Source organism: Passer montanus, unplaced genomic scaffold (assembly GCF_014805655.1).
Source record: "Passer montanus isolate IOZ18808 unplaced genomic scaffold, ASM1480565v1 scaffold5, whole genome shotgun sequence".
NCBI classification, from domain to species: domain Eukaryota; kingdom Metazoa; phylum Chordata; class Aves; order Passeriformes; family Passeridae; genus Passer; species Passer montanus.
The window spans coordinates 863,441-887,549 of NW_024369929.1; the positions used below are offsets into that span (position 1 = coordinate 863,441).

At 42.3% G+C, this 24,109-nt stretch overlaps 1 protein-coding gene across 4 annotated transcripts in view; it reads left to right on the forward strand.

Annotated features, from left to right (window-relative positions):
* The window catches only part of MYO9A (myosin IXA), a 174,507-nt gene that overhangs the window by 100,596 nt on the left and 49,802 nt on the right, over positions 1 to 24,109 (forward strand). For all 4 annotated transcript variants that reach the window (XM_039723357.1, XM_039723354.1, XM_039723355.1 and 1 more), the window contains 2 exons: positions 4,652 to 4,768; positions 12,854 to 12,988. In XM_039723357.1, the coding sequence (XP_039579291.1) occupies positions 4,652 to 4,768; positions 12,854 to 12,988 (252 nt within the window). The remainder of the gene's footprint in view (positions 1 to 4,651; positions 4,769 to 12,853; positions 12,989 to 24,109) is intronic.

Below are 24,109 nucleotides of genomic sequence, written 5' to 3' on the forward strand. Positions count from 1 at the left end.
TCCAGCTCAGTGGGATCTCTTTGCTCTCTGCTCCCTGGAACATCCAGTCACTGAGATATTGCTGCAATTTTTGCTCTTTGCTTTTCAAAGTCCTTCAGCACTTGCTTTCACCCACCCTCTGTTCTCTGGGCTTTGTTTATTCCTCTTAGTCTGAAAAATGTAAAATATTTGAGGTTTTGTTGTTCAGATTGAGCTATTGCTGCTTTTGCTCGTGTGTGAGGTTAGTCAGCAGTAAAAACACTGAATCTAATAAGGAGCATGGGGAGAACTTCCAGCAAAATCATGTGAAAATGTATCTAAAAGGTTAGCTGAGCATCTTGGAATCATGGAATCAATTGGGTTGGAAAAGACCTCTAAGATCTAGTCCAACCATTCCCCTGCTCTGTCAAGGTCACCACTGACCCATGTCCCCAAGGGCTATAATCCACACAGCATTTAAATCCCTGCAGGGATGGAGACTTCACCATTTCCCTGAGCATCCTGTGCCAGTGCCTGACCAACCTTTCCACCAACCTGAGCCTCCTCTGACACAGATTGAGGCCATTCCTTCTCGTCCTGTCCCTTGTCCCCTGGGATCAGAGCCCATCTCATCCCCCCAGCTGTCCCCTCCTGTCAAGAGTTGTGCAGAGCCACAAGGTCCCTCCTGAGCCTCCTTTTCTCCAGGCTGAGCCCCCCAGCTCCCTCAGCTGCTCCTGGTGCTCCAGACCCTTCCCCAGCTCTGTTTCCATCTCTGGCCCCAGCCCCACAATGTCTTCTTGTAGTTTTCAATGTATAAGCTTGGTGGGGATTTTAACCCACCTGGGTACCAACAAATATTTATAATAATTCCAGCTTGAAATTTCAGCCCTCAGCTGAGTGCAGAAGGGCAGGAGTGAGGGATCCTGCCTGGAGCAGGGGGTGCTGTGGGATGGCAGCAGACAGATTTGCTTAAATATATTTAGTGACTTTGTAATCTCAGTTCTTAAGAATCTTCTCTGTGTGTACAAATGTGTTTTACAGAGACTTTTAATTTGAGCAAATTTGGGTTCCTGAGATTACATCTTTTCCAGCCTCTAAAACACAGGCTGCTGCTGCTGGAACTGTAAGTCCTTGTTCCAAAGCACTTCAAAAGCAGATTTTAATTCTTAAGACTGTCTTCCCCTTGTTCCTTTGAACAGAAGATGTTTCCAGAAGCTTATCTGTTTTTAAGGTGGCCTGAATCTGATGCTGATCATGACAACTTTCAGTACAATTAATTTGGCAAGGAAATCTTACAAAGAACTCAACTATGTTATATCAGGATCTTAACAAAAGTTGGCCAACCCAACAAGTGGAATTTCTGTCATATAATAAATAATATATAGATCTTTTCTAGCTTGATAAGCAGGAAAGTATTGATTAAAACCTTGTCTGCAGCTTATTTCCTGACCTGCCGAGTCAAAGCACGTTTGATCTGTCTCAGTTTGGAATCAGCAATATTTTTGTGTGGGTGCAACATGTCATGCTCCCTTTGATCCCCAGAGATTTGTTTTGGCATTACAACAGCTATTTTTATTTTGCTTTGTGAGGGAAATAAAAATGGTTTGATGAGTATCACCATGTTCCAGATCTGCCTAAATGTCACGTCAGGAGACTTGTGGAAGAGACCAGAAGCTGCAAGTGTTGACCTGAGACAAGCTGTATGTGATGTATGGGATGTAGTTCAGAGACGGGAATTAATTTAAGATATGCAGGATAGTAAAGAAATAAATGATTTCTCATTAAATAAAGCATAAAACCTTATTTTAAATGCACTGCTGCAGCTCCTGAATTTGAAAAGGAATCATATTCCCTGATGGACTTCAGATTGGGTAGTTTTGGAATCTGTTTAGGATAGTGTTTCAAATGTGACATCAGTGAAGATCTGATGTCACATTTGAAAGTAAAAAGTAAATATTTTATTGAAATGAAATAAAAAATTCAAATAAAGAAAGGACCCTCTAAACTCTGAGTCATTTAAAATATGTTCATTTCAGTGTGGGTATTTTTTAAATGGATGAAGGCAAAGTGCTCCATCCACCCTGTATTCTCAGTATGTTGCTTTGCTAGGAGTTCCCTACCAGCCCTTACATTAAACCAGCTCTTCTAAAAGTAGCTGTTGAACACTTCGAGATCTGGGCCACTGATTGTGGGACCCAAGCATAGCAAGGAAATCACCTTTTCATGGCTTCCCAGCTTTTCATGTAGCTGAGACCACTCTGGGAATAAGAGCAGTGGTTCATCCCCCACCCTGCACATTCTAGAGGAAACTGGGCAGTGCTGATGTCAGAGAAACTTCCAGTCTGACCATTCAGGAGACTTGTGGCAGTCACACTCCCAGCTTTCCTCAGCACTGGAGTGCTGCAGCCTTAATGGTATCCTAGTTTATTTTGGGGAAAAAAAAAAAAAAACCAAAAAAAAAAACAGGGATATTCAGGAGTGAAGTCGGACTCCTCTCTGTAGCCTCTAATAAAAGGTAATGAAAAGTATTGTGACATAAACTCATATATGATGCTGTAGGAGAAACAACTATGTTCTTTTTGGCTTTAAATAGAGATGGAGTTTGTTTTTAATTGCACGTTGGAGCAATTAATTGGGCTGGTTTATGCCAGGACAAAGCATTAGAGCAGTGAGAGGCATTCCTGGATCTTGGCCTTAGGTCTTTCCCCAGAGACTGATTTTTCTGTGGCACTGATTGTCTTCCAGCTTAATGAAAAAAGTGTAGATGGAGCCTTGAATTTTCTATTAATCACTGAAATATTCTCTCACATTTGAGTAAATTAAAAAAAAAAGAGACAGCAACCTCCCCCACCCAAACAACCCATGTTGCTTTTAATAAAAACAGCCAAAAAACCCACCCCAAACCTTTTTCATCAGTATAGAGAAGAAAAAGCAGTTAGTGAGAACTGGAGCTCTTTGTGTTTGAAATGCAGGCTGCTTTCCAGCCCTTGCTGGAGAACTCGAGCATTTCAAGAGCTCACTCTTTAAAACTGCTGTTTTAGTCTGAGCTGCACCAAAATCCTCTCAGTCCTGTTGCTCACCTATTTGCATCACATGCTTGTTTTTGATTGCTTTTTGGGTGAGAAATTCCTTGCTAATTATGGCCATATTTTGTAGTTACCTCATGATGTCACTTTTTATTGCCACCATTTATGGTTAGCAGCATACAGAGGCTGTGAGCATCCTCAGCCATAGAACCATGGTATTGTTCAGGTGGGTAAAGCTCATCCAGCCCAACCATCCCCCAGCAGTGCTAAGGCCACCACTAACCCACATCCCCAGGTTCCACATCCACACATCTGTTAAATCCCTCCAGGGATGGGGACTCCACCCCTGCCACGGGCAGCTGTTCCAATGCCTGACAGCCCTTTCCATGAATAAATTTTTCCTAACATCCAACCTAAACCTCCCCTGGTGTGGACTGAGTTAATCCCTTCTCCTAGTCCAGCTGGACAGGGGGAGGAAGTGAGACCATGTGCTTAATAGCATTTTAACAGCAAAACATTGGCAGAACGGCTTGTGGTCACACTAAATGCTGCTATCTCCAAAAATCAAGGGAAAAAGAGGTGGGAGTAAGCTGATAGAAGATAAATGATGCTACATGAGCTTTATTCCTTCACTTGGGGTCAGTGACTTGAGGCCACTCGGATGATGTTCCTCGAAGGGAGCGTTGGTGGGAAGGGTTTCAAGGCAATGTGTGACAAGCCACTGATTTGTTACAGTTCAGGGTTTAATTGAAATAATTACATGGGAATCTTCTGGTTCCTTTTTTATTCTTCTGCAGTGGCTAAAACGAAACAAAATGTAGCATTCATGGTGCCATAAGTTTTTAGGTGATCAATATGTACCAAAGCTCTACTCGTGGTGATAATGGAAACCAAGGAAGAATCTCAAGCAGCAAGAACAAAGATGATCTTTAAATAGAAATTCCTGCTTTCTGGGTCTCTATGTAGGTGCCTGTCCAAAAGCCCAGGGATCTTCCTTTGATCTCAGCTTTCATCCCATCAAGCAGAATCTCTTTGATCCTGGCCGTGGTGGGGATGACCCTTCCTCAGCGCTGTTATTCCTCTCTCTGGGAGAGCAGCTGGAGGAGAGCTGAACCTGCCTGCCGTGATTTGTAGCTCCCACTGGTGGTACCTGGAAAACTTCAAGTTTTCAGGAACCCTCAGATTTACCAGAGGGGTTTTTAACCTCCCCTTTTGTAGCCCTTGTGCTGGTGGCAGGCGCTATCTGTTCTGGCCTGAGCTTTCACATCACTTGCTGTTGCTCCTGTGCAATATCCACCCTTCTCTTTCCTTCTCCCCCAGGAAACCTTTCAAGGGTCTTGGTGAACCTATTATATTTATATTTAATGTATGTATTTATTTTCTTTCATTTCGCCACCAGTGATGGGATTTGTACTGTGATCCTGTGTGTCATCCACTCAAATGCACAAAAGGAACCAAGCCAAAGTCAGAGCACATCCACAGCCGTGGGATTACACCCAATTCCCTGTGCTGATAGGACCGTTGACGTACGTGGCATAAAATAAAATAAAATAGCAGTCAAAAGCTTTGGCAAGGGAAAAATATGAACATTGAATGTGGAAGCTTGAGAAGCAATTTTAGTGCAGAGCAGGAGTGATTTCCAATCACTTTTCTCTTTTCTCTTTCAGGCTGTGACGGTGCGGAATTCCATGGCCAAGTCGCTGTACAGTGCCCTGTTTGACTGGATCGTGTTCAGGATCAACCACGCGCTCCTCAACTCCAAGGACATGGAGGAAAGCACCAAGGTAACACCTCACCAGCTCTTGTGGCTCCTCTCTGGGGTTTTTAAAATAGGTAACTGAGTGATAAAACATTACCCAGGCGTGTTGCTTAACATGAAGTTAATTTTTCCTCGGATCATAACTGAGTACATCATTATTCTAAGTGGTGCTTGCTGAGCTCAGAAGGATGAAGCATCTCAGGTAGCATAAGCTCAAAGCAGCCAGGGAAGAGATTTTGTTGTAGCCAAAAAAGCCAGTTCCCCCACCCACTCCAGCAGCAATGGCAAATATTTTTCTTCTTATGTGTAAAACTAAAGGGCCATGTATAATTCAGAGGGAAAACAGGGAATTCTTGCTACTGCATTTTGGTGAAGTTCCTCTGTGGTGAAATGATGAACGAGGTGGGTGTCTGTAGGTACTGAGGTAGTACGGTAGCAAAATGAATTTAAAGAAGAGTCATGATGGGAAGAGTGAAGCTGGTGGGATGCTCTACCATCTTCCCAAAGAACTGATGGAAGGAATGACATGAGGTTTCCTGCAATAGCAGGGCCTGCACGCTGTGACCCAGGACATCCTCCCCAACCCCCTTGTGTACTCATCCACACTCCCCATGGCTGGGGAATGCTGACCCCAAAATCCATGTACACAGGCACTTCCAGCTCTCCAGCTACCTCTGCCTTGGGAATTTGGGACCTGCTCCAGCAGCATGTGGGGTTTTTTTGGGGGTTGTGCATACAAACTAAAGTCAGAACTGCCAAAAGGAGGATTTTCACTGAGTACTGACATTTGTATTGTGCCATAGGACTGAATTTGCAGAGACTCTCAGTGTGGTCACTCCTTTATCTGATTCCAAAAAAGGGTTGTGGAGCGTAATTGTGGACTGGAAATAAAAACATGGCTATGAAATCTGCTTATATGCTTTTCTGACAAAGAAGGGTTGTTACAATGATAACATCCAGTGAGCCTTCTGACTGCACATGCTGCCTTTCCCTCTGTTTAATATTTTACCAGAAATGTTGTGTTCTTTCCTGACTTTTTCCAAGTAATCAAAAGTTTTGTCTGGGCTGTGAGGAAAAAACAAACCACACTGTTTACATATTTGGTGAGGCAGAAAAGTGGATTTGTTTTGACAAGAAAATGCATCTCAAATGCTAATTATTTTTTTATTAATGACCCAGTGAGTCTTTAAAATTATTATCCGTTCTGTAATATTTAAATACAAATCAGTCTAGGACACTCTTGTATGCTTAGTCAGCATGGCTGTGAAAGTGAGGCACCACGGTAGCTGTTTATGGGCAATTAAACTTTTGTTCCCAACCTCAAATCTCAGCAGGTAAGAGCCAGAACAGCCCAAATTCCTGCTTTTTTCCAACATTGCTGCTGCACATTAACCCTCTGCTTCCTCCAGCCAAGACTCCTGTGGAGTGTGACCACCCTCCCCCTTGCCCACCTCCGTGTGTCATCTCATGAACTCACAATTCACAGGTTTCTGACCCTTTTTTTTTGCCCCAAATCATAATGGTAATATCCAGGTCAGGCAGCAGGCACCAGGAGCTGAGAGTGGTGTTGCCCCTGTGCTGGCAAATGCCCAGGACCTGGAGCTGCAGAATGTGCTCATACCCAGATCCAGGGAGGCAATCCTGGACTGTACTTGGGCCAGAGTTTCTGAAGCAGAAAGGCAGCGCACAAAATACCAGGAAATATCTGCTGCTCTAAGCACACGTGTAGTTCAGTTTATCTTCAGAGTCCTCTATGAATTGGATTGACTCCCACAAATCCTCCAGAAATCATGAAAATGCACCAATCCTCCCCATTTTAGGGGTGGAGACAGAGAAGAAGAGATTTATGTGCATTTCAGAGCAGCTTCGTTAAAGATTGACAGCCAATTTTCCCTTGAGTGGTTCTACCACGTCACCTCCCAGCCCTATTTTTAGCCCCCAACTTGGGTCGTTTCAGCACAGAGGAAGGAGAAATGTCTCCCTGGACTGGGCAGGGCTGGGAATAGCTGCTCCTTTGCCCTCGAGGAATAACATTGCTGCCAACAAGTCTCCAAGGGCATCCTGGGCTCTGCAGCTGCTGCTGAGGCACCAACCAAGAATCACCACTGTGGAGAAACAGGGCCAACAACTGATCTGGTTTTTCCTACCACTTCCCAATCCTCCTGAATCCCTTTTCAGCTCCTTCTTGGACAGACCCCAGATGAGGATGCAGGTTCTCCTTAGGTTCCCATATGTAGTTTTGAGGTTGGGCAACACCAGCTGGGTGACTGGGAGGTGGACTGGGAGCAGTGGCATCTCCAAACCCTGGGAGTACCTCTTTGTTGCAAGGCAAGGGCTTGGCACATGGATGACATCTCCTTGCTGGCATATGCAAGCCAAAAAAATCTTTTAAACACACCAAGTCTCTGATTTATGGGAGGGAATACAGCCTTGCACCTCAGAAACTCCTGAGTATGCAATGGATGAATAATGTGTGACTCACCCTGCGGCAAATGCCCCCGATTGATCCCAGCCCATGCTTGACACTAATATTCTTCTGACTTTTAAGATACATTTTGAAACAATCCTGGAGGTTTGGAAAGTTCAGAAAGTGTCAGATGATGGATTTGGGGCACAGAGCTTTCTTTTATAATCACGTTATGCAGAGGTAAAACAAGACTCAAAGCCATCTCAATTTAGAATGTGTGTGGGAGAAGTTGAGGAGAAAAATTAATACAGAAGTTTCTCTCTTCATCAGTGTAGATTTGGGACAATGGGAACCGAGATAATTTTCAGATCTCAATATGTGTTTATTTGGTATCAGCAGTAAGGAGAAGATCAAAAGAGGAAGCTGGGCAAAGAAAAACAAACACTCGGCCGTTGTTCTTCCATATTGTCCAGCAAATATTTGGAAGATGTAAATCAGACCTTTGATATCCAAATTTAGTTAAATATGCAGTGAAATATTTTGGGAAAACACAGTGGGATTTGGCTTATCTTGCTTGGTGACAGAATTTCTAGCATATTATTTCTGACCCGAGTTGTGAATATGTTATTTGATACCTCCTGGTTCATGGTAATGGCAGAGCTGCCATGGGTCGGATTTGCTCCAACTCCCTTTTCCTTCATCTTCTCTCAATTCCTTTTAGTTCCTTTTATGGTCTCATGATTGCCTACAAACTGTCTGAAATTTGACCTTTATTAATGAGGTCAGAGACTTTTCCTTCTCTTGAGAATGAGATTACTAAACCTCCCAGAGCCTCTTATCAAATTCCCCTTCCATAAATCAGGTTAGGAATTGTTGAAGTCCATCTCACCTCTTAAAACGGTGATAGGGTGGAGATTGTGGTGGATCAAAAGGCATTTCCATGGGTGGTTTTAATCTTTCCCCATTTGGTTCTTGTGAAGTGTCTTCATTTCTTCCCAAATCACCCTGCTGCCATTCTTGGATGGCATGCTGCATACATGGGCATGATGGTGAACTCATGGCTGTGAAGAAAATTAAAATTAATGGCCATGAAGAAAAATTCATGGCTGAACACATGAAGAACTCGTGGCCATGAAGAAAATTCATTTAAATCCAACCAACCTGTTACGTCTTGGCTTTTTGACCTAAAGCAGAGGAAGAATTGCTGAACATGCAATGTGTTTATTGTGCATCAGTTCATTAATTTTAGGTCCCAACTTCCAAGTTTGTAGCAAATCACTGCCTTTCACTTTATATAATAGGTCATCCTGTATATTGGGGTGATGTAGGTTGGGGTGGTCCTGCTGGATGAAGTGGTGATGGATTTTGGGGTTCTGGGGAGGGATTTTTTACAGTATTGGCTTTGGAATATTATAAATGAAAAGAAATTACGAAAATGACAAGAGGTTAAAAATTTAAAAATAGCAATAAATAAGATTTTTCCCCTGAATTTGAAGCAAACCTATTTGTGATTGCCAAAATGTACCTCCATGGTGGAATTACATCACTAGCATGCATTTGGGACAACATAAATCAGCTCCAATGATCCCTGTTTATTGGCACTTTGGGAATTGGACAGCACAGAGTTTCAAGGCCATCATTTGCCAAAAGCTGTTAAAACTCATGCTCTGTGTTTAAATGTCATGGCTGAGACATTTTAAGAAAAGCATGAGGTCATTTTTCATCATCTCAAGCAGAAAGTGCTCACTGACCCAGGGCTCACCCAAATTTTAAAAATCCTCACAGACATGCACTTTTAATCACAGGAATTTTGATATGCTAATTAGTACAGTCACACTTTTCAATTCTATATGTTTGTTTTGATAAAGAAACAGCATTAACACACAAACTAGACATGGCAAGTCAAGGTCTAAGTTATCTTTGTGTGATTTCCTCGTGGCACCTATTCAAAGGACAGATTTGAAGCTGAAGACTTAAAAGATTTGTAAATGTTAAACTCCTTTGGTTTATTTTTAAAATATTGGGCTGCAAAATTCATCCTAAACCCACCCAGATTAAACACTTTCTACAGGCAGTTTAGCAAAATTAATTCCTGTCTATGTCAATGGAAATCGTGTTTTTTTACCTTGCTACAAGAATTGGCTGTGTATTAGAATATTTGTGCTGCTTTATCAGGGACAGAGAGCAGAAAAGCTGCCATAAATTCCAAATTTCTCAGGTTTTAAAGTTTTCCCAAGTGGCATCCATTGGCTCCATTCTTTTAGGAGCGTCGTAGCAGAGGACAAATGACTGTTCCACTGCAGAGCTCTGCCTGGATTTCGCTGGCGTGAAACTCTGCAAAAATCCACACAGTTTATAATCTGTATTCTGGAGGAGTTTGGTAGTTAGAAACACAGGGATGTGAGAAAAATGCTGTTTACTCTGTATAACAACCATGGCAGAATTAACCATCCTCCTCCTGGATGTGGGGTTTGATACCTGCAGTGGTTTGTGAAATGCAGATTATTTTTATAATAATATTTTTATAATGTTAGTTCTCTGTGTGTTTAATTTTAGGTGTCAGAAAAAAAAATTATAAAAACACAGCTTTAAAATATAATATTTCCATAAGATTCTTTTATAACTGTCAGGGCTATTTTTTGCTCTATATGACTCTTCTGTTTTGCTTTATAAGTGTATTTCCACGCCCACATTGAAATATATTTGGTAGCAGTTTCAATGCAGTAAATGAACCAGGACTGGAAAAAAGGGAGAGGGGTTTTGTGCTCAGTTGTTTCATATTAAATTAAGTTTATGAGAGCTTAAAGACCTTGTTCAGCTTAAAGTCTTCACTCATGGCAGGGGCTTAACTATTTCCACAGGGCATCAACACGATGCTTTTGAAATCTGGTGTCAGTAAGTCCATTAATAGTCTGAAAGTGTGAGCATTTTATCTTCCAATTCTTGTTTGTATATGGTGGAATAGAGACTTTTATGTAGGGGAATTTTTTGAACTCTTGTCTGTTGTAGAGATGAGGTTGAATGGCAATGAGGTGGTTGGGGTTGGGATTTGCAAGGGAGATGAGAAAAGTCACTTCGTCCTGTTTCCATTATCAATTTTTCCATGGATTTATAGGTAAGATATGATCCGTTAATCATACAGAGAGTTTAAGAATTCCTCCTGAGATGTATTTTAAAAATTATGAGGCAGATTTCTGCCCAGTGAGCAGAAGGGTTGCCACATCCATTGGGACAAGCAGGAGAAGATGCTGGACCTCAGGAAGCAGAGGGTGAGAGTGAATCCTTCTGCCAGGCTCAGTCCTTGGTCCAGTGGTTCCCAATTTCCATCTACTGCTCAGAGAGCTGTTTCTCATGGGTGTTTCATCAAGTGATGCAAACTTCTGGGAAAGTGGCCAAGAGCCCTCATCTTTGTCATGGCACCAGGGAGGTAGAGACTGTCTGGCCCTGGAATAGGGAGAAAAGCCTGGACAAAAGATGAAGTACTCAGTGAGCTCTTGGAAAATGGTTTAAAGACTTATCTTTGTGTTTAAATGCTTTTCTTGTTGTGTTTTCGCTAGTCCCAGTGGCCAGAGTCCAGGTCAGACAAAGCTCCAGCTCACAGCCGAGTGGCCGCTCTGCCCACGGCAGCCGTGCCTGCTCCAGCCGTAGGTGGTTCCCTGGGCAGGAGCTGGGCCCAGAGGGAATATTTTCCTCCCACGTTATGTGATGTGTTGAAAATAGACAAAAGGCAGTGTGGAGAGGCCTGTGGACAGTCTGGTTTGTATTCCTGGCAGTGGAATTAGTGTTAGAAAATCCAGAGTGCAGGTAACACCAGTAGAACTAAAACCAGGGCACCTGGCAGCTCTCAGGTCCTTTGAGGTGGAGGAGAGGGGTTATTTCTCCTCCCTATTTGAGGTTTGGCTTATTTGACTAGTTTTTTTACCTCTCTAATTAATTATTTAATTAATTTTAATGGGTGAACAGAATATTTGTGTGAGGTGGCTTTGGTTGGATCCCAGAACATGGTGCTTTAACAAGCTGCTGGTGGAGCTCTCCCCAGATGTGTCCTTCAGGCTTTTCACCTCTTTTCTGATGACAGCAGCCTTTCTGAGTGGGCACAGTATGAGTTTTATTTATAACACTAATTGTGAATTAGGTGTTCAACACAACAGTCATGTACAGGCATGGAAGCTGCAGCAGAAACTGTAGTTTAAGCTTGTTTTTCACCCCGGCTTCCTCTGTGGATGAGGTTTATTTGCTGACACATCCCCATGTCCCTCTTCCTCCGGGTTTCCCAAACCCATCTGACAGGCAGAAGGCTCAAGTTTTATGAAAATCTGTACCTACACAAAGGAGAAAGTTCCACATTTCTACTCCCATCAAAGGTAGGAAGCACAGTCTGAGCAGGATGTGATGGGTTGCACTCGCCTGTAGGCCAACATACGCCTGGCCAGAGGTCCACTGCCTCTCCTTGCCTGGCTGCTCTGGGGAGAGGAGGGGGCCAGGAGGATGCAGAGCAAGCTGGGAATTCACTGCAGCACTGATCTCTCTTTGCCAACATAGGAAATGTTGCTGCACCCACATCTTGATGAGCGTCTCAAGAGGTAATTGTAGATTAGAGAGCAAACAGGCATTGGCTTTTCAATTTGGGGAAAAGCCTGGAGTGAGATATGGCTGAGGTTTACAAAATCATCAAAGTGATGGGGAAAAAAGACTATTTAGAACTGTAACTCACCAAATCCTACAATTCATGTTATGGGTTATGGATTTAATAAAAGAAAAATTCCCTATTGTGAACTTCTGGAAGTTTGTTAGAGAGAATGTAGGGGTCATAGTGCCAGTGGGTTCTAAAAAAAATGGGATGGGTCCCTCTTTACACCTCTCTTGCCAATGAACTAAAGGACCACAGAGGTGTCCCTCCATATCCCTCATCCCAAACTGGTGGGAGCCAGTGGAAAAAGGTGCTGGAACACAGAAGAGCCATGTGGACACAGCCAGGTGTCACAGGGGAAGATCTCGTGGGCAGGGCTGGGCCAGCAGTTAGGGCTGAGTGTTAGTCAGGGCTTTGGACTCCCTTTTTCAGCAGCATTATTATTTTTGTGTTAATTCCCCCCTTTCAGTAAGGCAGGAGTGACTCGATGTTCCCAAACATCAGCCCATTGTCTGACCCATCTGGCAAACAAGGTGGATGCTTTATTTGTGATACTATTTCAGTTTTCACCAGGAGAACTAAAGATTATTTCCATGGGAAGCCCTGATGTGTAGGAATTTCTTTTTGAGGTTTGCAGCTGGAGTGGCTTTGCTTGGACAATGCTTTCACCTTGGAAGTGTGTTCCCGTGGGTTGTCTTCACGGTGCAAGCTTTTGTTTCCCAAGCCTATACCCATTTTTCCCTTCTGGAGATCAATACTCTTAAATCCAATAAAATAACTTGGAACAGTCTTCAGGTTTCTTCAAAGATGGCCATTTGTTTGTAAATAAGAAAAAAAATCACTTCTCAAAGGGCTTTTCTCTTAGAACAAACCCTTTTGTCCAGACATCTAAAGTTACATGTTGTCTCTCTGATTTAGAGGAGTCTTCCAAATGGCACAATATCAACAATTCTAGTAAAATTCCTATTATTAAGTATATTTAATTCTGTCTGTGTGCTTTTGATTATGTACTGTGTACAAATAATCCACTTAATGTGATTTTATTCTAATCCTCACTCTTACTTTTCTTGCAGACTTTATCCATTGGAGTGCTTGATATTTTTGGGTTTGAAGACTATGAAAACAATAGTTTTGAACAATTCTGCATTAACTTTGCCAACGAGCGCTTGCAGCACTACTTTAACCAACACATCTTTAAGCTGGAACAGGTAAGTGCAGAAATATTTACTCTCTGATGCCAGTGAGTATTGACATGACTTTGTGGCCCTGATAAAGTTCTGAAATTGTCCCTTTAATTCTGTTTTGTTAAGGTGTGTACACTGAATTATTCCAATTTAACTTCTAATTGACCGTATGACAAACTTCCAGCTGTAAAATAAAATCCAGCCAGCTATTTGCTGGTTTAAAATAAACATTTTGGCTTCCAAAAACATAATGAAGACCTTAACCACTGTTCTGTAGTCTCCTTGATATGTGCTCAGAGGGCTTATCAAGGAATGAGCAATTCCTTCCCTGCCTTTGCCTGGACATGCTGCCATGCCTTTTGATATCACATAAAAGTTATTTTTTGGTATCTATTGAAAAAGCCACCCCAATCTTGCAGTGTTTTTTTGCCTTCCAGTGTTGATTTGTGGGGAGGGAGGGGAAATGTCACTCATGTGCTCTCAGAGGTCAGACTTGAGAGTGTTATGACCTTCCAATAGCCCTGGCAGATTAGGAAAGGCTGAACTTTAAGCTTTGCTTTTATGTTTGTTAAGACAGGGTGTTGCTTTCCAGCCTCAAATTAATGCACTTAAGAGAGATAACAAAAACACAGACAGCAATCCAGCAGGTAACACACAGAGGATGGTTTAGAGGGATGGGAGGAGGCTTCTCCATTTGTTATCCAACAGCAAGCAGGACAAGAAAACTGAAAGTTGCTTTCAACATCCATGTGTTGTTTCATGGATGAACAACTATTATTGGACTGTACAACACAGGAAATATGTTAGAGACCTTCAAAATGTCTTTTTTTTTTACATGACAGTCTGCATGTGCTCTCTCCAGGTGAAATCCTTCTTGGGGGAGGCCAAGGGGGACCCTCCTTATCATCATTACAGAATTAACCCAACCCTTCCCAAAAACCCTGATAGTTTCATTTTGGGCTTCTCCAGTCTCCTCAGAGATTGGAAAATTCAGAAGAAGAAGTTGCTTTGAATATGAGGATGTTCAAAAAACAAGTGATATGTCACTTAGTCAGGGCTTGTTTATGAGTTTGATAGTTTCTGTTTCATCTCTTTGGTTTTGATCAATAAGGTAGAGCAGAGCTGCTCAAAGCTATTTGATTTCAGTTTTAAGTGGCCTTTGTATATAGGTGCACCCTACTCAATAGATGTTCCAAGAATGGGAAAACCTGTCTATATCTAGGGACAGGTTTATTTTCCCATTGTCCACCATAAAAATGCAAATTTTGATACTATCACAAAGCCTGGATTTTTTTTATAAACGTTGCCATACACTTCCTAGAAGAAACTCAGGGAGGGAGGATCCTTGCTGAAAGCTGGAGACAGATGATTCCTCCATGAGGTGGGGTTTCAGCAGCCTCCTCCAAGATGCCATCATCCATGAGGGAATTCCTGTTATTGAGCTGGGATTTCTTTGTAGGTCAGTGCTCCCCCCAAGCCTGGGGAATACACAGAGGTCCTGAGTGCAGCAATCCTAATTCTTCCTGGAGCAGCTTCAGAGCTAATTAGCTTTCTCCTGGAAATCTGTCAGGCACGTGAAGTCACTGGAGTCAGTGTTTGCTGTGTGGACACGAGGAGCAGTTGTGGAGCCATCAAACTGCAAAGAGCCCATTCCAATTCTTAATGCCTGAGCACGTCATCCTCCCCAGCTGGAGCACTGCGAGCTCTGCTGCTAGAAAATTCAGACTTCTTGGCATAGATTGAGTCTATAAATACAAGTAATCTGTGCAGCTGCACGAGCACTGATCCTTGGGTGAATGAATTACATGGTTTAACCATTTACTTTCCCTGGAATTCCAGCTGCATGTGGAGGAGTGGATTAGATGGAAAGAAAACTCAAGGACTCATATTCAGATCTTGGGTCTTCAGAATACTCTTCGTTCCTTGCTGGCCCAAAGGTTTTTTAATGATAGTCACGAGTCTAGAAATGAAGACCAGGGAGTTAATATTGTGTTTCTAGGGAGCAAAATTGTTCTGTTACTTCAAAAGGTGAATTTATCTGAGGTATTTGTGTCTTTATAAGGGTTTCTTTCATGTCTTGATGATAGGGCCCTGAATTGGATAGATCCTTCTTTGAATCCTCAGCTCTCCAAAGCTTGCAGGAGGCCGAAGAGAGATTGCTGAGATACCCAGACACCTCTGCAAAAAAAAATGAGTGGCAAAATGAAATAGTCACTGAGGATTTTTCTTGAAATCCTAATAGAATTTGTCTGCCAGAGCTGCATTTAGCCATGATGGAATTGCTGCCATGACATGCTGTTTATGTTATGGAAACCAAAATACCCACCACGGTCCTCTAGAAGAACCATGGGATTATTTTAACCTTTATTCCCCTTTTTTCCCATGGTGAAATCTAATACAATGTGTCTGGTGAATCTTTTTTTAAACCTTCTGTCTGAAGATGGCACTATTTCCAGAGGTTTGCAAACAACCACTGAGGCATTCTCAGTCTTCAGCCTGGTGTCTCCCAAAAATACAGCAGCTCTTTTGTTTGGGTTTTTTTAGGGCATTGCACTAAATAATTGCTGCAGATGATGATTTAGTTTGGAGGGCACCAGTACCATACCATCCATGATCTGAGTTTCCTCCAAGTTTCCAGGTCATTGGCAGTTTAAGGGCCAGGAGTACAAGTTTTTATTTCTTTATGTGTCCCATTCTCCTAACTGTCATCTTTGTCCTCACTGATCTTCCCCTATTCCTGCCAAGGCTCATCAGGTTCTCTCCACCTCACACACCTTTCCCTGTTTCAGCTGATGCTTTGCAAAGGCTGAGGACTCATCCTGTAGCTTTTCATCCCACAGGTCCTGCTATTAAAGTTCTTTTCTACCTGTTTTTCCAGCTTTTGCGTACCCACTAAACCTCTGTTTCAAGGGCATGCTTTTATTGTTTAAAAAAATCCATAAATAACCAAGGTTGAGGCTGAAAACATTACAGAATTTGGAGTACAATCAACTGGCACGAGCTCAGGTGCTCAGTGAAGTCTATTTTCTGCTGGAGGTCCTGATGGGCTTGGTGTCCCAGCCAGTAAATCTCAGCCTGCTCAGACTGAATTTCATCAGGATAACGCATCCTCTGGAATGTTTGCTCAGCCATCCAAAATTCCGTAAATATTTAGGGAGGTCTGTAGGGTTTACTGGTCCTGTGCAATAGGTGGAGAAATCCAATAGTCTGGTCTAAATCATGGTGGAGTTTGGTTGGAGGTGAGATTTGATGGTCTTGGAGCTCTGGTCACTACCTCCAACCACCTCTGAATTTCACCTCATGCTTCTGAGCAGCAACAGCCCCCAGGAACATGACACTCTGAAATGAGTTTAGATATCTTACTTAAATATTGCATTTAGAAATCAGTGTGGGAGTGAATTAATTTTAAAAAGCATCAATCTAAAATATTTAAATTTAAAATAAATGATGAAAAATGGTCTCTCTCCTACTGCTTGGAACACTCTTCTTTCCTTCCAGCTAGGGATTTTTCTGTATCTCATCACTGGTTAGGCGTTAACGCCTCTTTATTGCCTCTGAAGACAAAAGCCAGCCATCAGAAGTCAACCACTGAGTCCTGGGAGGCTCAGTTCAGATTTCTGTTTTCCTTGGAGATGGGAGAGCAGCTGCCCTCTGAGAAATGTTGGCCAGCTGTGGGCCACATGACCCGTGGAGAAAGAACAAGCTGCACAAGTTATTGATTTATTATTTGGCAGAACGCCATCGAATGCAACTCATGTTTGGGGGAAGAGGACGATGCTTAGAGCACATAAATTATATTAATAAAAATCAGGATGCTGAGAGCTGTTTCAGTGGTATCTGTCAGGGCAGGAAGATTTCAAAGCAATTAGTGAAATGAAGGACAACTCTGATCAAGCTGTGGGTTTGGGTTGGACATCAGGAGCAATTCATGGAAAGGGTGGTCAGGCACTGGAACTGCCCAGGAGGTGGTGGAACCCCCATCCCTGGAGGTGTACAAGGCACACCTGGATGTGTCACTCTGTCCTCTGGGCTGGTGACAAGGTGGGGATCAGGCAAAGGTTAAACTCAATGGTCTGGGAGATCTTTTCCAAGCTCAGTGATTCTGGGATCCATTGTCAGACCCCCAGAGCTTTGTCTTTTGTCCTTCCAGCATCCTTGAGTCCATGGATGTTGCATGACTGGGGCTGGGGGGCTTCATTTGCCACCCACTTGTGTCTGGGTTTTTCCAAATGATGAGCAGTAAATACATAAATATAATGTATAATGTGTGGCATGTAATAGGATATATCCTAATCTGTTATGTTATTTATATATCCTCTGATACCGTAAAGTAGATTGAGTTGGAAGGGGCCTAAAAGCTCATCCAGTTACAGCTCTCCTCATATGGAATTTCTTAACCTTTAATTTATTCCCGGTGTGGGGAAGTGCTGCATCTGGCAAGCCCATCCCTCAACCCATGCTCCTTGCTGTAGCTCTCCAATTCACAGGTGCTTGCTCCCAGTCACCATCCCTCCCCCAAGTCACCATGATCTCTTGAGCTTTTTTCCTCTCTTCTGAGCTGGCTCCTCCCTTTTTCCAGGTAGATGATGATTTCTGCTGATTTGGGTTCCTACTCAGATGTATTGGCTAAATAGATGCACAGACTGTGCCAGGGATAAAAATGTTTATTTACTAATGGTACAAGAAGGGTTTGGAGTGCCAGGACAGGGGGGAATGCCTTCCCACAGCCAGAGGGCAGGGTCAGATGGGATATGGGGAAGAAACTCTTCCCTGTGAGGCTGGTGAGGCCCTAGCAGAAGTTGCCCAGAGCAGCTGTGGCTGCCCCATCCCTGGAAGTGTTCAAAGCCAGGTGAGACAGGGCTTGGAGCAACCTGGGCTAGTGGAGGGTGTCCACAAGATCTTGGAAACAGATCTTTAAGGCCTTTTCCAGCCCAACCATTCTGTGTTTCTGTTGGTGGATTGTCATAGGACAGAGTTGTGCAATGTGACCTCTCCTCTTAAGCAGGATGAGCAGGAAATCTTTAAAAGCCTCTAAAATACTTCAACCAACATAAAAATTATCTTATTGTGTCAGGACTGGAATCATGAGTGTGTTAAGTGACACAAGTGTGGAGTGGGACTGGAAGGGGGAGGAGATGTTCAGCCTCAAAGACCAGTCTGGTCCTTACCATGACCACTCTGGAGGTTCCTTCACATCTCCTAACTCTGATCTGTCTTTCAAGGTGCTGATAGATGCAGACACAGATATTTCTTTTCTATTTTTGATCACAAAAAATTAAAGGAATTGGTCCCCCAGCAGATCACAGACCAATGTTAAGCTCATGCTTCTGGTGGCTGTGTAAGGGCAGCTTGGGAAGAAGGTGTTTCTGCAGAGGGAGCACACATGGCAATGTGTGTGCTGCCAGATGAACTGTACAAACCCAATTCTGCCCATTTTGAGAGCAAAATATAATTTATGATTGAAACCCTCTTGCTGCTGAAGTTCAGGGAGATGATTTGAGCTCAGAGATGGATGGTTTGGAGCTGGCATATGATTTTCTGGTCTGAACCTGCTGGTTTAAAAACACTTTCATGATGAAGAGTCCAAATTCCATTAAACTCAAATATGCCTCCGTACAGCAGAGGGGAGGTTATCAGTGGGTGAAGCATCAGAATAAAACCAAATTCATGTGGCATTTGATGAGGAGCTGCTGATATAGTCACCTGGAAGGAGAGAGGACCTTGGTTCAAGGGAAGGCTCCTCAGCTCCCCTGCACTGCCTCATGTTGTCATGGACAGAGGGGGCCTTAAAATTCTGATTAGAGATCATGTACCCATAGAGAATGTGGTTAAGTATTTATAGTTGTTGTGTCTGTGAGCACATGGTTAAAAAACATATGTGTTATATATTTATATTTATGTCTGTGTCTATAAATTCCTTTTCTACTGAAATTGAGAACAAACATAAAAATCCTCATTCCTAAATGAAACCATCAGCCTCAACATCTTTTCCTGGAGGGATGTCGGGAACTTGAGGCATCCACCCTGTCTGCAGCACAAGCAGACTAAGGACCAGACATTGGTCTCAGTCATTTAGGACCTTTCCACATCCCATGGATTTATCATATCAAACTCATTTTAATCATCAGTTTATGCTGGGATGATTCTGCAGGGCATGGCTCACAGTGCCCATTTGCTGAACAAACAATTAATCCTCCATGGGATGGGCTCATGCCTGAATGGAGGAATCCTTAAGGGAGAGATTCTCCCACACCTTGTTGCCATTTCCAGCTGTGGACAAATTTTCCCAAGCTCCCCAGGATGGATTTTTAGGATGAAAACATATCCATGCATAGCCAGAAAAGAGCCTTTTTGAAGTTTAGCTCCTTTAATTTTTCGTATAACAACATACGATACAAAAATATTTTGGGATTATTTTGAACTGGGGAGTTGAGCTAGGAATGGAGAGAGATGTGGAAGGGGCGTCAATTCCTAGTTTCTCACTTTGCAAAGAAGCCTGAAGCTGAAGCAGATGGTGTTCAAGGCAAGAAGAGAGGAATTTCACACCCTTCTGTTTAGTCGGGAATTTTTGTGCCAAATATATACATTTAGACATCCAAAAGTAGCTGCCTGTTGATCGTGTGGCTCTGGATTACACAAGTTTTTATGACAGGAGTGCAGTGGGAAATGTTCCCACATGGAGTTACGCTGGGAAAAGGGATTTTTCAGTTGATTTCTCACTTGAATCTGGGAATTTTCATTGTGTAAACAAGGTTTTCCTATGCCTCAGTAGGGAAAGGCTGGAGTAGATAAACTCCTGGATCTGCTCTAGCTCTGCCTGGGAGGAGTGAATGAGTTGGTGGAAGTTTCTTAGGGGCTATGAATCTTATTTTTGGGGCTGTTTCTCGATTCTCACTGTGACTAATGGCAATATCCCTGTGGGATAAGACATCTGCCTCCAGGGCACTGAAACACTGAGGGATTTTCAGGGCTTTTGGCTTGCAGGATGTGTGGATGGATGCCCAAAGCCCTCCAGACCTCTAAATCATGGGAAAATTTGTATCTTTGATATCCCATGATAGGGCAACAAATTTCACATATCATGGTAAAGCTTTTATCTTTAGGAGGGACTTTTCACCACCTTTTGATTTGAATTTCCTAAACCCTGAGTTTTGTGCTTTTAGACGGATAGGGAATTTATTATGGTTTTAATTTATTTTTATCACATCTCCTGTTTCTTTAATCTCTGCATTTCCTCTTCTTTGAAATTTTTTAAGCCCCTGGTCCCTCCCTCCCCATCTCTGAACTTTGCCATGTGATTTTGGGGAGCAGCAGAACCCAGGGACAATGTTACTCCAGAGAGTTTAGACATTTTATTTAGATATCATATTTATCACAGATATCATGTGTACATAAGTGTGAGTTTAAAAATAATGTTTAACTTTTTCTCCCCTAGCTGTGCTTTTTAGCATTTGGGTTTATTTACTGATGATTGTGGCTGGATACAGAGTAATTGATGATCATATGCAGAGATGTAAAGACATTTTCCAGCATCTCCCAAGATTTTGTTGGGCTTGTGGGTGTTTTATCCCACTCAGGATAAAGAAATCTTTAATTCCACCCTGGATTAGAGTGTTTTGGTTTAGTTTAGCACTGAAATAAAGTCCTGATAACAGAACTGGTCCAACGCTCCTGTAGAGATAACAGGACTTGGTTCTTAGCAACTCCAACTGTAAAATTACAGGATATTTCTGTTCCTGGCAGGAGGGTTGCCATCAGGCCTTGCAGCCCAGTTGGGAAGGTTTTCCTGATGCTCAGCGTGTGTGTTTTAATTTTAAATTCATTATTCTGTGCCATGGGCAGCGTTCATGCTCTGGGTCAGTGTAGACAGGCAGAGTTTCCCTTTAACAGAGCTTTAAAAGAGCCCCCTTTCCTAGAGTTCCAGTAATTTTCCTGCTTTAAAATGTTGGATATTCTGCCCCATTCTGGTTGTTTGGTACCCCAAATTTTACATGCTGCTTTGCCTCAGCTAATACTGTGTGAGAGTAAAGATTTACTCTTCTATTCCATGTGCATTTCAAAGTCTGCATGCCCATTTTATATCTTTTTTTAATATATTTGAACACCATAAACTGTGTTTTGCTCAGATCCCTTCAGTGACCCCATGCTGACATAGTGCCAGTGTCTCTCTCCATGCTTAGGGCAGCAAAGCTGTTTCTGAATTCCCACTTGGGAAGTGGGAATCTCCTCATGGAGTCCATAGAGGTCACCTGGAGAACAATCTGTAGCATCTCATCCAATAATTAAATGAAAATATGGAGCTGCTGGACTCTAAAAAAAAACCTTGATGTCTTTTTTCAGTTCTTTGCTCCATTTCTTTTGCCAAGTTTGGGAGCTCTGTGCTCTTCTCTCCAGTGAACTTGCATCACTCCACTTTCCAGCAGACCAGGTTTCAGGTATCCAGGGATGGGAGGAGTAAATCCTCACATTTTTATTGCAAGTAAGGATGCCAAAAAAGGGGCTCTGTGGACTTCACTGCACTAGAAACTTTTGCAAATAGTGGTAATGTTAACAATTTGGTTCTTAATGTAAAGATGATCTTCCAGGAATAGGACATTTAAATGTTCCCCTAAACATAACTTAGTTTTAAATCAAGGTATAAATTTAAGCTGATTTTTAATCAATCTCCAGTTTGAGGTAGTTTTGTTTGGATGAAAGTGTTTCATGTTGTTTTTGTCTTGTTAAATGAAAGCACCCTGTTGTTTGAATGGAATTCCCTAATATTCCAGTGCTCCAGGACCCTGTGTCCATCAAAGGATGGCAAAGGCTTTGTTGTCATGCTCAGAGATGAAGGAATATTTTGGAGGTAGCTTTTCAGGACATCTCCTGAATTCTGCAGGAAGATGGTCATTATAAGACAAATACAGGAATCATATGGAATATTAACAACTGCAATTTAATTACGTTTAATAGACAGCAGTGATTTTATCCTATAGCTTCTGTGTTTCTATGAGCAATCTGCAGGGTGTTCTGCAGAGCAGCAAATGCCCCAGAAATTACAGCAGGCTGTCCCAAAGCCATAATTGTATCTCTTGAGCTCAGATCCTAAAGGCAACCAAACAAAGAACTGGAAAAATGCTAGGAAAAAAGGAATAAGGGGAACTTATTTCCATTTAAGCTTTGGAACAGTTGCTCTGGAATAGTTCCTGCTGCCTGTCTTGAAATGAGAGTAAACCTCTGAATTATTGTGGAAAAGGTTGTTTGTTGAGGACTTGAATCCCTCTTCTCATTTGGCCAGAGCAGGAACAGTTTGTGTTGGGGATGGGAGGGAGGGAAGAACCCCAGAGCCTGGGAGTGAGGGTTTCTGACCCAGCCCAGAGAAAAAAGGAGCAGAGGAGGGAGAATTATCCAAAATCCTGCAGCTGAAGGAAACAATGCCAGGAGAGACCTGATGGCTGACCATCAGGTCTGTGGAACAGCTGAAAATGGGCCCAGAGAAGTAGAGACCTTGAACTCTGGTATTTTTTGGTCATTTGCTAGACTATTTAAAAAAAAACTCCATATCTGGCATTGCTGATTAGTGCTTTTGCACTGATCTCAGCAGCAGTATAAATTTTTAGTGTGGCCAGAGGAGTTTCACAGCACATTTGCTGTGCAGCTGCTGAATGTCCCATGTGGAATTATGGATATCTAGAGGCCTTCTAGAGCACAGAGATGGTTTCTCAGCTTAGATGTGTGGAGACATAAAACTCTACATGATTTATGGGTTTTTGGGGGGCAAAAAATATAAAGCCCCACAACAAGTACTTCAACAAAGAGTCAGAATAATAAATATATAATTCTGGTAACACCCCCCTGTCACCACTGAAATAAAGCTGCTCTTGGCTCATCACACCAAGGTTTTATTGCGCTCTGCATGCTCCTGACCAGTCTTGAGCTGGCAAAGCTGGGCCTAATGGACCCTGCACTCCATTAAGGGCTGCTGGAAGCAGGCAGTTGATGGATGGTGCTGACTCCCAGTGCTTCTCAGGGAAATCCCTCGGGAGCAGCTCGTGCCTGCTCTGAAATACACAGCCTGTGATTGCTGGATAGAAGCTTTTTCCTGGCTTGAAAAAATGCCATGAGGTTTAATTAAATCTGTGATTTTTGATTGCCTGTAATTCAGCAGGGCCTTGAGAATGTTGTTGTGAGGTTCTGCTGTGTCCTGCTTGCTCGGCAAGAACTGAAGGTAAAAGATTAAAAAATAAGAGGAGAAAACAAAATTCATTATACAGTCATTCCTTATTTTCAGAAAATTTTTTCCCCAATGGGATGTTGTATATTTTGAATCCCAAAGGCTTTAGGGATATTAAAAACTCCTTCTAAGGCAGCACACATCTGTATTTGTCTGTACTGTTGTTGTAAGATTATACAACATCTCCAATACTGAATTCAAGACCTTCTAGGGGTTGCTTTAGCAAAAATTGCCTTGCGAAATGTCTCAAAGCTCTTCAGGCTCTTTATTTCTAAGAATATCTCTGGAGTTCATGTTAATTTTGGATGAGGATGAGCATACTTTTTTTAAGTTGTTTGCTCATATTAAAAACAAAAGCAGAGGCATGAATAATGATTAATCTAATTATTATTAGAAAGATGCATTCTATTAGGATTTTGAAACCTGTTTCCTATTTATCTTCAATTCTACCATGAAAATGTCCTGTGATAGAGAAGCAAAAAGGCAGCTGGATCAGTAGGATTTTGTCCAACACATGGAGTAAGGGGCATGGTCCAATAGCTCTTTTTAGACAGTGAGTCACAAGTCCTCAAACATATGATAAAAATTATGATTTTTAAACTCTTTCATTTAGATGCCCTAAAATAATTTCTGCATAAGACTTCTTGAAGTATTCCAGTTGCAAGTATGTCTCAGAGGAGATAACTTTTATGGGAGAGCAAAGGTTAGAACTATTTTGGTGCATCTGAACTCTGTGGTTCGCTTTGTTTCAGGTTGTTCCAGAGGTTCTTTATCCTTTTCTTTGGAATCACAGAAAACATTGATGGCATATTCACAGGAGATATGTCTGTTTTGGTAAACGGTGTATCAGTTTCCACAAAACCCTTTTGATTTTGTCTTATTTTTGCTTGCACCAAATCATCATTATGTCATCTGTGGGATTTTTTTTTTTT